General features: G+C 46.4%; 1 protein-coding gene across 7 annotated transcripts in view; it reads right to left on the reverse strand.

Moving 5' to 3' along the window:
- Positions 1–15,720, reverse strand: part of Trim2 (tripartite motif containing 2) — a 160,888-nt gene that overhangs the window by 59,414 nt on the left and 85,754 nt on the right. Inside the window, exon 1 of one of the 7 annotated variants that reach the window (XM_028894275.2) lies at positions 6,103–6,455. The exons of 5 other annotated variants lie outside the window; for them this stretch is intronic. In XM_028894275.2, the coding sequence (XP_028750108.1) occupies positions 6,103–6,105 (3 nt within the window). In that variant the 5' untranslated portion in view covers positions 6,106–6,455. One more of the 7 variants, XM_028894278.2, reaches the window with a different exon arrangement.

The following is a 15,720-nucleotide window of genomic DNA, read 5'->3' on the forward strand; positions in this document are numbered from 1 at the left end:
GGACATCCCTCCCTATCTGAGCTTCTAAAATGTTGGCAATCCTTTCTACCCACAGATGTGGCAGAAATCAAGGCAGGAGAGTGACGGAACTGCTCTTCTGCTGGAGATCAGCAGAATTAAGGTGAAGAAACCATCCATGGAACCCAGGCAGAGCTGCTGGCACACCCATTGGCCAAAGGCCAACCGAGGGGAAGGTAGAAGAGCCTTTCTTCTTGAAATTGGGTCTTGTTATGCAACCCAGGTTCTCAAAAAATCCCCCTATCTCAACCTTCCAAGTGCTGGAGTTAGAGGCCACCAGCCACCATACCTGGTCAAAAGTCATTTTTCTATGACACAGTCTATATTAGACAGATACTGACATTCACCAGCTAGAAGAGCTATTATATGAAACCAAGCTGAAGTTCCCTGGAGCGTTCCAGAGGCCCTCTCGCCTCCACCCCTGCTCCCACCCCTATCCCTGACCCCATCCCCTACTGCTTTGTTGGGAGTCTCCTACTCAACCTGATCACACGGTATCCTTATCCCTTGTCTTTGCTGGCTTTGGCTCCATAAACGCCTATTTTTCTCTTATGGACCCCATGTTTGTGCAGCAACAACCCCACCCAGCCCCCATTCGTATGTTGAAGCCCTAGCTCCTAATGTAATTTGGAGACTGTGGTCATTTGTGGGAGAGCATTAGGCCTTGAGGATGGAGCCCTGACGACAGGATCTGAGCTGAGCGGGACAGCAGGTGGAGTTTCTGTCTCCATTATCCTGCAGACTTCTGCTGCTTATGTGGGTAGGAAAGGTCTTGACACTCCAGAGACCCAGATGAGAAAGGGGGCCAGGCAAGAATCCATGTCCATATTGCTTTTTGAGTCAAGGAGACCAGGAACTGGTCATCCCCGGCACTCTGGGCAAGGGCTGTCTGTCCTCAGCAGATTCGGGTTGATGGCATGTTTCCCACTGTGCTTCCTGGCATGAAGGAAGCATGCCGCTCTCTCTCCCCGCCCCTCTCTCTCCATGTGAGGATGGAATAAAGGGAAGGCCATCTGTCTGCAAAGCTGGAGGGCAGCTCTCTCCAGAACCCTGCCGTCTTGGTTCCCTGAACTTGGACTTCCAGCCTCCAGCACCCGGAGAAACAATTGTTGAAAACCCCGGAGTCTCTGGTAGTTTTGTTACAGGAAAGAACGGACTAAAACCTCTCTTGACACAATATGCGATTTATTTACATCGCATATCATCTTCCCACCCCTGCATGGCTCCCTCAGCCCGCCGTGGAATGTTTGCGGGACAGGGATGTTTGTCTGCACACTGCTGTTATCCCAGAAGCTGGAGCAGGGTGTGCCTGGTACTCCATGGTCACTCACTTCTGAATAAACACAGTGTGCTGCTGGTGGTGGCCTAAAGCGTGACAGTGGGAAAAAGAAGCTAGACTCTGTGTGTGACAAAGCATGTCTGTGGTGAATGCTGTCAATGTGTGACACCTCCCGGTGTGACGGTCTGAAGCTTACCAACACACGTTATCATCCAGAGGATAAGTATTAGCAACATATTTTAACATGTTCACAAATTCAGAGGAAGGACTGGAAAACTACAGAGGACACATATGCACGGCAGGAAACAGCCTCAGACTTGGCACAGGGGGCCCTCATTAAGGGCGGTTTTACCAGCTAAACATGGCATGTTGTGGGAAAAGCAACCCGGCAAACAGGAAACACAGTCCTTGCACAGAAAAACCCTGCCCCAGCCTTTCTTCCCTCACATCCACTCTCCTGTTTTCCCTGGCTCACTTGCTCGAGTCTCCTCCAGTTTCATGGGAATTACCACCACATGGGGGGAAAACTGATAGGAGACGACATGAGAGGAGAATGCTGTGTCTGCAGTTCCAAGATCCAGAGCATGCTTCTCACCCCAAATTACACCACTCAGATGAGAAAAGTGTCCAGTTTTGTTGCTGACACCAGCTTGAGGAAGAATAGGAAGGGAGAATGGAAGGGGGGGGGGAGAAGCTAGAAGGGAGGGAGGGAGCCCAGACTGGCAAGGCCGGTCTGGGGAAGATGGCTGAAAAATACAGTGGAAGCATATCATTTGTAAGCTGTGCTATGCTTTATACTTTATTCAGCACCATCCCAACAGTACAAAATTCCATTTTTTTTTCCTCCTCATTTTTCAGACAGGGTCTCACTAGGTAGCCCAGGCTGGCTCAGACTCATTACCGTCCGGACTCAGCCTCCTGAGTGCTGACACTCACGCTCACGCCTGACTTCACTTCTGGCTCTGCACACCAGCTTCGTGGCCCTCCTGGCTCGGCGTCTGTCTTTGGACCTCTCTGCTGAGTTTCTTTTAATAATGTGCTTACATTTTTAAAAAGTTCTTCAGCTGATAATGATGGTAAAAAAAAAAAAATCAGCTTCTCTAGTAGAACAAAATCCCCCAACATGATTATAGAAAGGAAATGATGAACTTGTCATTAAAATGGATACCATGCTACCCCAGGGCAGGGGACACCTGGCGCTCAAGGCGCAGGTGAAGCCCCATGTAAAGGACAGGTGTTTTAGGGGCTGAAGAGATGGTTCAGTCAGTAAAGGGCTGGCCACACAAGCCTGGGGACCCGAGTTTCAATTCCTAGGAAAAGCAGGGCATGGTGGGGATGCCTGTAATCCCAGATCTAGTGAGCAGAGACAGCAGAGCCCTGACTCATTCACAGGCCAGGCTAGCCCAGTTGGTGACCCCATGTCTCAAAAAATAAGGTGGACAGGAACCAAAGAAGGCACCGGCCTCTGGCCTCTACACACCCAGGCACACACGAACACACGCGCATGTGCACTGTATCTCCCCGCTCCACCCGACAGGATCTTTGGGTTAAGTTAGGAGCCTGCTCGATCATTCATCTATACTTGGATTGGTACTGTTACTGATGACTCAGCTAGAAGAAAGAGGGCAGTCTTCCTGCAAAAGGAAAACAGGGTGACCCACTTTCAGTTAAATCAAGCCTGATCCCGGGAGAGCTACTTTGTAAATTAGAAGCCAAGATCCTTTTTTTCTCTGTGTGTGTGTGTGTGTGTGTGTGTGTGTGTGTGTGTGTGTGTGTGTGTGCGCGCGCACGCACGTACAACACATTTGAAGGGTGAGAGCCTCTCCTTTAACTTCAGTCTGTCTCCAGGCCAAGGTGTGCCCAAGCTCCCCAAAGCTTTCCTTGTATAGCCAGGGATGGATGGATGTGTGACAACGTCCCATGATGCGGAGGCTTTACCATACGGAAGTGTGGATCTCTAAGAGGAACTCCGCAAGTCCTCACTCTCTTAAGCTTTTCTTTGGGCTTTCTAGGTCCCAAAGGGTTGAGTCTGTGTGAGGAGCGTCAAGTGGCTGGCTGAGCTAATTGACATTTACCTCGGGATGCCCTGGGACAATCAAGATGAGTGGGGTCTCTTCTCCCCACATCCATCACTGTGCCAGGGCTCCCCTAGGCTCCCTCTGGGGGCTACCCAAAGCAGCTGAGTATTCTACAACCACAAGAGAGGCAGGGGGCAGCCATGTTGCTAAGGGGCGGGGATCCCTTCTGGGAGCTGGGAGGGACTGACAAAAAGGGAGAGAAGTACTTCACTTCAGAAGTCCCCAGACACAGGCCTGTGTGACAATAACCCTCCCCTTGCCTCTGGTGCATAGGAAGCATGCTGTTTCTGCTGCTAGAGCAAGTGCTTCCTTCAGTGATAAGTTTCGAGAAGAAGAAGAAAAAAGGGCTTCACAAAGAAAGGGAGGAGACCCAAACTCTAGGCAGAACAAGGTAGAGAAGTGGCTAGAAAGATTGGCATACCCAAAGTAGCAACACATGGCTCTTCAAGTGATGCTATTCGAATACTTGGCTCCCCGCACCCCACACTCATTCAGTTCTAATCTGAGGCTCCAAGTTTCAGGCGGAAACCTGATCCCTTGAATTCAGACAACCTGCACAATAGAAATACTCAGAAACCCCTCATAGCCGCCGTGTGGCAAACCGTGCTCTGACCTGAAGCACTCCCGGGGTAGTAAAGTAACAGATGGCAGCCAAGCCTTTCTTTTTTTAAAGCCACTGCAGATGTGCTCAAGTTAATCACTCTGCTACAATTTAGAAGCAATCGACTCAAAATTTTGAAGAAGGAGATTATGATGGGGTTGGGGGCGTTGTTCTCTGAGTGTTCGTCTGGCAAGCACATGGCCCTGTGTCGGATCCTCAACAAGGCAGGGGCGCACACACATTCATAGCCTCCCCGCCCCCTCTCTGGCACACAAAGATAATTTGCAGCATTTTTTTTAAAACCTAAAATATTTCTTTCTCTTCTGTATGTTTTAATATATAAAAAACAGTTAGAGCACTAGTCTTATCAGAGAACTAATGAACAGAGGCAAGAAGATTCTTAAAATTTAAGCTCTGGTAATTAAAAAAAAAAATCACTTCACATTTAGGGTTCCTACATAACAGGCAGATAAGAGTGTTGAACTTATAGAAATCAATGTCAAAAGCTACCCAAAAGAAGGGTATTTTCATTTTTGAGACAAAGAATAAGTGTTTTTACTTTGTTTTCTAACCCATAGCATCCACTAATCTTTTGTTGTCCCGTACATTTAAAAAATTAAGTTACCTTAGGATTGGGACATTCCTAGAGGTGAAAAGGTGCACAGATGTGGCTGTCTTTTTAAAAAATGTGGGGGTTAACTATGGTGCATTCATCAATCTTCAAACAGCACGTTCCGTCAGAGAATTTTTTTTACATTGTCTTGCAATCTTTGCATTGCAAATGGCTTGTCTTTTTAGAAGAACTCCTTCGAGGTGGCCAGAGGGCTGGGTCCCAGAGGCGCTTCCTCATGCCGCTGCACACATGAAAGTTCTCATTGTGTGCTTGCAGGCTGGCCCGCCAGTGGCCTGAATTATTGAACACTACAGTGGGTCAGAACGGTGCCGGCAAAACACCTGCCTAAAAACAAGGGAAGCGCTCTGAAAAAATCAGCTCACACTATGCAAAGCAGAGTGCAACTTACGGACCTGAGCAAACAAATGACTCTCCTTACGTATTGCAGTGTCTGAAAAACCTCCAACAATTTACTCATGGAGAATAGAGCAGCTGTAACAGAAGCTGAAAAACGGAGAGGTTTTTCAGTGTCTCATTCTGAGTCTATGTCTTGGAAACTGAGACACTGAACCCATCTTTTCTTCAGACACAAAAAATTTCTTATGGCTCCAGAATTCATTTATTCAACATTCAATTTTTAGTTGGAAATAAATAGCCTTCCTACTGGCTTTCCTACTGTACAATGAGGATTAATGTCAGGGTGGGGCATTCTTGTAGAAAAAAACAAAACAAAAAAAACTCTGACACAAAAATTACCCATGATTCGAGGAAGCAGAACTAAGGCCAACCCAGGGATTTCTCTTGCTCTATGTAGTTCTTCCATTGAGCTCCACCCAGATTTGATTGTACTTCCACGGCAAGAAAATTTGTCAGAAAGAAATATTCGATGCATGTGTGTTTGCAGCTCTCAATGGCATCTAGAATCCAGGGGGTCCAGTCATGCATTATGAATGAATGGGTTTCCAATGGTAACTCAGAGGCCAGGAGCTCACGCCAGGGCAGAGAGGCGGGTGGGGGAAGGGTAGAATCGCACATCCTCCACCTAGGAGTAGCCAGGAAGGAACCCTGCAAATTCAATACTTCATCCCAACATCAAGATGCAGGAAATGTAATTCTACTTGAAACAAACCCAGACAACACTAAAATAGAGGCTAATAAGGATAAAAATCTAATCCATTCACAATAGCTTTCTCCCCGTACTTGTTAATTTGATGCTTTTGTTTAGGCAAAGAGTGGGTCTTCCCCTAATTTTAAATTAAGGAGCATGCAGCATCACCATGAAAGGAAAGTGAGAACAGTAGGAGCAGTTATCCCCCAGAAATAACGGCAAGCAATCATAACACGGAGGACCTACCCATTTCTCCCGATAAACAGAAAAGTCAGCGAGGTAAAGAAAGACATCCCCTCCAGGCTATCGCTGCAGCTCCGCCGCCACCCAAAAGAACAATGCACGTTTCTGCTACTGTCTCAAGTTTGGAAGCACCACGCAAAGAGACTGGTTAAAATTCCCTACCATGCAATGCAGCCATCATCAGAAGCCCAGCATTATCTTCTGCTCTAAGTAGAGATGTGCCAGCTCATGAACAGGACAGAGGAAGAGAAAAAAATGGAGGAAATGAGAGAAGGCTCAGGAAAGTCGGCAGGAATGTTTCTGGGTCATTAACAAGTAGGAGACCCCCTTCCGTATTCAGACCAATCAATCTTTATCTTACAGGACATCTTTTTCTCAGCGTCTGTTGAAAAGACTGCAGCAAGCCACACTGCAGCAAGGGATTGTGGGATAGGGATGCAGCAGCGAGCTGCAAAGAGATTCGCGGGTGGCTGGCTTTCCCCTCTGAGTCAGCAGTCAGCTGCTAGCATGCTCCGGTGCAAGGCCGCCAGGCTCCATCCCCAAACCCGACTGCAGGATTAACCCCAGTGGAGAGCACGAGTCTGCGGGCCGTACAGACAAGACTGGTACCCACCCAAGGGTGTTCTGAATCAGAAAGAAGATATACTGGTCATATAAGCCAGTGCTGAGGCAGGAAGGATAGAAGGAAGAATCGATGAAAAGTTCACATTTAGAGCAGTGTTTTGGGTGGGTGTGACAGCATGCATTTTCATCAGTTAAACTAAAATCTGTTTCTTTGAATGTTGCAGGTAGCTTGAAAGAAGGCAGATTATTTAAAATGCAAAATCAGTTCGGCTCCACAGCCTCTTCTACCCACGCCACCCAGTGTATCTCCCAGGAAAAGGTTTGTGCCACCCAGTTCCACCAAGTCAAACAATACAGAGGACATTTCTCTGCTCTTTATAGTTCTAATCATTAAGGAAGAAAAACGAATAGTAGATGGTACATACTCTGACTCAGGGGAAAACAGACTCTGTTCTGTTTCTGGTGATGAACTTTTCAGTTATGGATTGAGAAACCTGACAAACTATGCTTGGGCTCATAACTTGATTTACTGTCTAGTCATTAAATGTACCTAAAATATTAAAAGCACAAAATGGCCAACAAGTGCTTATGTCTTTATATTGTAATACATACTTCAGAATAAAAATCTTGTGTGTTAGAGTGGAATTCACAACTGTACTCTTTACAGCAACAGAGGCAGACAATAATACTATTCCGTACTGGTCTTATTTAAGAGTGACCACTAATCATTCTTTTTTTAAATAATATGATTGTGTATTTGATGGCATTCATTCTTTTCATATAGTTAAGCAATGCATTGAGCCCTTGAAGGAGCCTGACCTCCAGAGATCAGTGAAGGTTATCTTATGTAGTAGTGGGATGCAGAGTTGAAAGTTCTGTGACATCAACAGGTCTTGGAAGTGTAGGGACATGCCACTGTGGGCATGACATTTAACACTGTACAGTTTTTGGAGCTTGTGGTTTGTTTTTTGTTTTCTGTTTGTTTGTTTGTTTTAAAAACAGGGTCTCAGTCAGGCAGTTGTGGCGCACACCTTTAATCCCAGCATTTGGGAGGCAGAGGCAGGTGGATCTCTGTGAGTTTGAGGCTAGTCTGGTCTACAGAGTGAGTTCCAGGTCAGCCAAAGCTATACAGAGAAACTCTGTCTTGATAAGAAAAAGAAAAAGAAAAAGAAAAAGAATACAGGGTCTCACTATGTATCCCTGGCTGTCCTGGAACTCACTAATCTATTTTCTAATCTACTTTCTATCTGTGTAGATTTCTACTTGTAGGGGACTCAAATACAAATAGATTTCTCTGCTCTACATTCATGACAATGAAATCATGTAAAATATAGTAATATATGTCCAGTCCTTTCCATTTAGCACATTTTTAAAGTTCATCCACAACAGCATACATCAGTATTATATTCCCTTCATTAACAATATCCCATTGTACAGATGTACAGAGGTAGAGCTTTATAATTACTATTTATTTATTTAGAGACAGGGTTTCTCTGTGTAGCCCTGACTCCTGGAACTCACTCTGTAGACCAGGCTGGCCTTGAACTCAGATTATCTGCCTTCCTCTGCCTCCTGAGTGCTGGGATTAAAGGCGTGTGCCACCACTGCCCAGCTGTAATGATCTGTTCTTACCCGTTGGTAGACAACAGGGATGTTTCTGACTTGGGACTGTTATGAATAATGCTGCTAATAAACTTTTGTGTACAGGTTTTATGTGAACATATATTCTGCCTTGGACGTTTATAATGCAGTTAGGACCAATTCTTAAAACTACAAGCAGGTCCCCCCTATACCAGTTTACAAAGTCCTCTTCCTAAAACAGGCCATCACAAAGGTGTCTAACTTGATACGTTGGGAAATGATGGTGAAGAAATGAGGCAGGAGGTGGGGGTGGTCCTCAGTCTTATTGCTGGGCTTGTCATTAAAGAAGGGGCACTCATTGACTAGCTAGTGTGTTCCAGGCACTGAGTAGGTCCTGAGGACATAAAGAGCTTAACAGGCTCTGAGCCCTTATGCCACAACCAGATACAGAAGATGGACTTTGCCATGCAGGCAGTTATACAGTAAGAGTAAGCGCCGGAGAGCAAGAGGAATGGGATGCTCTGGGCAGCCACAGGAGAGATGTGCAGAGGTATTCCTGCACAGGACAACAGCCTAAGCAAAGGCTGGGAGGTCAGCTGACTCGCTGGACTTGAGAGTCCTGGATAAGTACTGCTAGAGTCAAGAGTGAGAGGACAAACGGGAGTCCTTTGGATAGAAAGTGTCCCCAAACACTCGTGTATTAAATGCTTGGGTCCCAACGTCCTAAGGTTTGGAGACAGGGCTTCTGGGAGGTGACTGAATTGTGAGCGCTTTGATTTTATCGAGCAATTAACCATTATGATGGCTTCATAATCTGATGGTATTATTGATAGAGAGGTGGTAGAATTAGGAGGTGAGCATGTCCTGAAAAGATGAACCTTGTCCCTCTGTCCTGTGCTCCCACTTTCTGGCTGACCTGAGGTAACCAACTCTGCTCCACTGCATCCCTTTCTCATGTTGCTCTGTCGCGCCTACAGCGTTGGGGCCAAACAACCATGGTTTGAAATCTCCAAAGCAAACCTTCCCATGTTGCAACTGTTTGTCTCGGGTATTTGTCAGTGATAACAGACCGACTAATACAAGGCTTATATTTTATTTTCAATCTTTTACTTGGATGGGAATATTCCTTCTGTAGATGTAGCATTATGTAGGCTAGCCCCATTCCAAATATCCCGGTCACTATGACTTTACTACTGTCTGCATAGGATGGGTGTTGGGAGCTTGACTGGAGCCTACTAAGTAAGGTTGCCATAGGAAAATGGCAGCCTTTTTTAAAGGCACATCTTAGCATTGAGCTCTGCTGTTTGGAGCCCAGGGATTGCTGAAGGAGGTTTTACCAGGCCACAGCATCTTCTTGATGCTCCCAGGCAACAGGTACAGGGTGGCGGTAATGGCTGTTGGTTTATTTTCTTCTCTCCTACGGCCAGATGTGGGGACTCAGCACAGAAGGAGGACTAGAGCTGCAGGTAAGTGACAGTGTAAGTGACTGCCCTGCACAGGGTGCTGTGCTTGAGCTCCACAGCAAACAATAAAGGCACACCTTACTAATGCCCCTGGGCTGCCTTGGCCCTTCCCCGTCCTTCTATTCAATTGAATCAGAGTTAGGTGTCATCAGTCAGTTTGACTACGATATGCACCTTGGAAATACATAGACTGTGCATAATCATATGGCCAAGACATTTGATACCTAGTAAGGTTGGTGGGACTGTGGAATCCCATGACCCAAAATGTATTGATGCTACAGAATATGAAGATTTGCTCAATTCAAGGCACTTGAAATGCATTCATTCTACCTATTCTTAGGAAAGGCAGTTTCTCCCAGAGAGTAAACTACTTGGGATAATATAAAAGGCTATTTATGACCTGGCCGTTGCTGTCTTCTTTTTTCTGCATCTTCTCCAGTCCTTAGCTATAACCCTCCTTCCAAAGATATTCCACCATGTAAGGAAGAAGTGGCCCTTAACCAGGGAATAAAACCACACCCTAGGATGGGCTGCCAGGATATGCATCTCTGAAGGGTACATCTGGCTGTCATGGAGGGGAGTGGGTGCACTACTGACATTTGGGGCTAGGCACAGGGGCTCCAAACACCCTTCAATGCATGGGAGAGCCCCACACAAGCATGTTCACCCCCCATGTTATCAATAGCATCTCCCTTGGGAAATCCTCTTCCTCAGGCTCACACGCCACTTGTTCTTGCAAAAACACACATCTTCTCCACCCCCTTCCCCTACTTAACTCCCTCTCAGCCCTTCAAGTTACCACTCGAGTCAGGGAGGATTCTCTGGCTCCTCCTCCAGCCACGAGACCCTCTCACCTCCAAATTGGGTGGGGGAGCCACTCTTGCAAGTTCTGACAAAAAGCTGTGAAAGGTTCTGTCTTTTACTTCCAACCTCCCAGACCCCAGTGCAAGGCTTGTCCTATAATAGATACTCAATAGTGGACACAGAATGATGAAGTTTTCCTACAAAGCAATGAGTGGCAGAATGTGATGCAAGGTAAACACTCATCTCACAAGTGGAAAATAATTGGACCAGAGGCCATTAGAGAGAGACAAATCTTATGAGGGACTTACAGTTTAGAAAGGGCTTTCATCATAGGTTTTCTCCTTGAACTTCAAAGCAAACCTCCCAAAAGGCAGGAGTAGGTAGTGCGATTATTCTAGTAGGGACTAAAGTTTAGAAAAGTGAAGCGCCCAGCTGAAGGAGGAGTAGCTGCTATATAGAAGAGGTAAACTGTGCTATGGTGCCCCCGGTGGATAAGAGAGAGTAACCAGGCAATTCCAGAGCAGAACAAAGCCGGCTGGTTCAAGAGGTATTTGTCTCAGTGACATAAGGGATATATCCGATGAAAAGTGGGCAACCTGAAACCAGAAAGCTTAGAAACCGCCTGGTGTAATCCTTACTGCAGTTTGCTTTCGAAGAACTCTTGTGAGAACCATTGCCCATCTCTTAAGAAGGACGGCGCTAAGGAACAATTGTTTCAACCCAAGAACTGACATCAGAACTGGCCTGGTGTTGGTATTGCCACTAAATATGTGTCCCTGTTCTCAAATGATTATGTGCCAGCTGGTGTGTTGGGCACAGAAAAATAAATGATAGAAACAGAGCTTCTAGAAATCACCCCTGGGGGCAAGGCTCCCTGCCTCTAGCTCATAGTCATATGGATCGGATCCGAGGCTGTAGACAGCTCTTTCCAGCTAGCAATCATGGCAGTAAAGGGGACCCAGACAGAGCACCCCAATTGAAGACATGTTTGGGTGGAGTCTGCCCAGCGCAAAATACAACAAAACCATGGCTTTTCTTCCTCCAAGCCCTGTATTTCTGTCAATGACCTCTGAGTTCATCATACCTTTCCCATGGTGACTCATACTGAACAGACAACAAAAACTGAATGCAATAATCCTGCACAGAAAGGAGTTCCTGTGGGCCTGGAACAATGAAACTGAGGCTCTTTCTTTAATGGGTACTTCTGTGCGGCTCCGCTAGTAATCATCTAGCATTATGTCCGATAGCCAGTTCCTCTACAATTTGTGGTTCTCATCATCTTATTTTCTTAACTGAAAAGTGTATTCTCCCATCTCAGTCTTCATGACCTTTCCCTTTCCCTAAACTGGGGTCTGTGGTTTGGCAGTCTTGGCTATATGTCATCTCAGGAACTTAGAATGTCATGTGTAGAAGCTAGGGCACAGGCTCATTTAGATCAAGTGTGTTTTTACCTACGGTATTCATTTCCTGGGACTGCAGTGCCAAAGCCCCATAGACTGCCATGGCCCAAGACAAGAGAAATGTATTCATTCATAGTTCTGGAGGCCAGATATCCAAAACCAAGGTGTTGACAAGGCTAGGTTCCCAGTGAAGCCTTCAGGGGAGCATTTTCCCAGTTTCTGGTACCCCCTAGTGTCCTCTGGCTATAAGCAGAAGCATCACTTCAGTCTTGTTACCCATTCTAACATGACTAGCTTTTTGTATATCTCTGTTGTCACCTGGCATTTTCCTCTCCCTGTCTCTGCTCTCATGTGAGAACAATCACATTGGATTAGGGCCCACTATGAGTATGGCCTCATCGTAACTTGATTATGTATGTAAAGATCCCATTTCCAAGTTAGGTGTCAAGGGTTAGGGCCTCAATGCCTTTGGGGGGGGGGGACGCAATTCAACTTGTATTATCTACACTGGGAAACGTGGTGGCGTGAAGCCCACCCAGGCTGACGCAGGCTTCCCCCACATTCTTCCCTTACAATTCTAGAGTTTAAGTTCAATGGGAAGCGCTTCGTTTGCCTTGTTTGTGCTGAGCAGTGGCGGACATGTGAGTTTGCCACACAGCTAAGAAGACAAAGGCGGGAAGGGGACTGGGAGTTCTGGGCAGCGAGGTGACTCTTATCCGCCTTGGCTCCCCTCTCTGCATACAGCAGAGTGAGTGACCACACAATAGTCCTCACCGCGAGTCTAACCCGCCCGCTTCTCTGTTCTGCTCCGATGATACCAACGGCAAAAGCAAGCTAAGTGCTCTTTGGTTTTTGCCATTGTTTGCTGTCTATAATTCAAAGCTGAATGTCTTCTTCCCACCATTGGAATGGAATCCCCCCAATATTAAGTGCTCTCTGTGGGTTCCTGATGTTGGGGGTTTTTGTTTTTTGCTCTTTTGGGGGGCCTGCCACCCAGCTCCCCCATAAATCACACATGGAGGCTAATTCTTAATTATAAATGCCCTGCCTTAGCTTGGCTTAGTTTCTTGCCAGCTTTCCTTAACTTATCCCATCTACCTTTTGCCTCTGGGTTTTTCCCTTTTCTTACTTCTGTAAATCTTACTCTTACTCTGTGGCTTGCTATGTAGCTGGGTGACTGGCCCCTGGAGTCTTCCTCCTTCAGGCTCCTAGATCTCCGACCTCTCTTTCCAGATTTCTCCCTCTATATATTCTCTCTGCCTGCCAGCCCCACCTATCCTTTCTCCTGCCTTACTATTGGCCGTTCAGTTCCTTATTAGACCATCAGGTGTTTTACATAGGCTCAGTAACACAGCTTCACAGAGTTAAAGAAATGCAACATAAACAAAAGTAACACACCTTAAAATAATATTCTACTATAGGTTCCTGACGGTATCTGTGCTGGGCTGGGTAGGAGGCCCTTACTTTGGTCCCCATAACCTATGCTTTTGTTTGTTTTGTTTTGAAAGAAAAATCCAGTCACAGCAGCCTGTGTTTGTTATTCCACGGCACAGGAAGAGTCAAGAGGATCCATGCGTCTTGTTCCCAGCCAGCCTAGCCTACTTGGCTGAATTTCAGGCCAACAAGAGATTCTGTCTCAAAGAACAAGGTGGTAGCATCTGAAGGGCAGCTGAGGTTGTCCTCTGGCTTCCACCTGCACAGGGACGTGCGTTTGGAAACATGAATACAGTTTATCCATGGCGACATTAACATGCACATCAGAGGCGCTTGTTTTTCTAGACAAATGGGCGATCATACTTTTCATTTTAACAGTTAAATTCAAGGTAGCCCAAGCCCCTGATGGTTAGTGCAGCGATGGAGCCCGGGGCCTGTATGTCTTGCAAGCCAGAGCTCCAGTGAAGGCCGGGATATGGCCTAGTGAACCTGCCTAGCAGCCATGTGGGTGCGGCTGACCACACCCAGAGGCACAGCCCAGCTCAGACTGCCCGCAGGAGACAGTAGGTGGGTGACTGGGTGAGAGGCTACTCATTCCTAGCTGGGCGGCTGCCTTCTCTTAAGGACATTCTTTTCTTGCGGTCCACACAATCAAGTACTTTCACCCCAGTGTGGGATCTGATCCCTGGAGGGGATCAGAGAGAACCTGGCAAGCGTTCTTCTGTACTAAGCAACCAATCCCACCTCCTGGGCTCTACCGTTTAAAAATAAATAAATAAATAAAAAATCACAGGGACAACCTCAGCTGACAGCCCCAGGAACTTCGTGGTTCTGCGTAGCCACGCCTCCCGTTTCTATGGCAACAAGTCCCTCCCCAGGAAGCCAGCTCTGCTTCAGTTAAAGCAAGCTGTCCTTCTTCTGCTCCCAGACAGTGACGGCTTTGCTTGTAGAATTTCTTCCTTTCCCTCCCTCGGTGAGTCTCGTTGGCTAACCTTATTCCTCACAAGGAATTAAAACCTTTTTGTAGAACTGAGGCAAGCGGCAGAGATGGGCGTCGCCGGCGGAAACAGGCAGAATGCTGCGATGATGACAGCATTCTTAACTATGAGTGACTGGGATCGCCCTGGATGGACATCCCGCAGCATTCTCAGCTGACGCCCTTTTCCAGACTTCTGGGACTAAGGCTCGGGTTTCTCCGGCCCTTCCGGGTTCCAGAGTCTTAGTGGATGATCCCGATCTGTGGACTTAAGTGCCTTTCTGCAGAAAACAGGCGTGAGTTTACTGAGCGTCCAGTAACTCAGTGCTTTAAGCCGAGGGGGTGGTTAAATAGGTCCCTTGTCTAGGGGGAAATAAGCTGAGGACTGGCGCCTGAATTTTTTATTTTTATTTTCTATTTTTGGTTTTTCGAGACAGGGTTTCACTGTGTGTAGCCTTCCTTGGCTGTCCTGGAACTCATTCTGTACACGAGGCTGTCCTCAAACTCACAGAGATCTACCTGCCTTTGACTCCTGCGGGAATCTTAATAATACCCGGCAACCCGTCTGAGTCTTAACATGAATGTCAGCATGGAGCTCTGATTAAGGCGTGGCTCGGATTCTCTCTACAGTGGGTCCCTTATTTTGGGTTATGTGTTCCAAGAGCCCTGTGGATGCCTGAAACCGGATTGCACTGAACCCTAGATGTGTTACATTTTCCCAGAAGTACATGCAGATCTGTGATAACTTTTACTTTGATGATAAATTTTACTTAGAAATTAGGAGCAGTAAGAAGTAGACAACTGCCGGGTGGTGGCGCAAGCCTTTAATCCCAGCAGAAGCAGGCGGATCTCTGTGGGTTCGAGGCCAGCCTGGTCTACAGAGTGAGCTCCCGGAAAGGCACAAAGCTACACAGAGAAACCCTGTCTCAAAAAACCAAAAAAAAAAAAAAAAAAAAAAAAAACAAAAAACAAAAAAAAAAAAAAAAAAGTTAACAACTAATTAAAAACAGAAAACAGTAACAATAGACTGTAATCAAGTTATGTGGATGTGTTGTCTCCTAGAATAAGTTTTTACCCTTTTTCTTAAAGGAAGTACATTATATTTTCACTTTGATATAGCTAACATAGCAACAGCACAACTTCTGCACTTAGGGGCTTTTGCAAGTTAAATGAAATGTATTTAAACACAAGCACTGATGGATCTACTAACCACGAGGCTGCCAGTTAACCGGTGGCTAGCCTATACAACGTGAATACGCTAAACAAAGGGATCGTTCCTGTCCTGAGTAGGTCAGAGCAGACAGCCTGCCAGTTCACCATGCCCACCAGAATGGCATGCCTCCATTTCCTTATTAATATAATAACAGTGTGATGACTAATCTTGGTTGACAAAACTTGAAATGTCTGGGAAGAGGGAGTGGCAATTGAGAAATTGTCTCCATCAGATTGGCCGGTGAGCATGCCTGGGGGAGGGGTTCTTGATTGCTAATTATAGGAGAGCCAGTCCACTGTGGGCAGTGCCATCCCTAGGCAGGGGGGTCTAGGCTGTATTAGAAAG

Source organism: Peromyscus leucopus, chromosome 6, assembly GCF_004664715.2.
Source record: "Peromyscus leucopus breed LL Stock chromosome 6, UCI_PerLeu_2.1, whole genome shotgun sequence".
Classification (NCBI taxonomy): Eukaryota; Metazoa; Chordata; class Mammalia; order Rodentia; family Cricetidae; genus Peromyscus; species Peromyscus leucopus.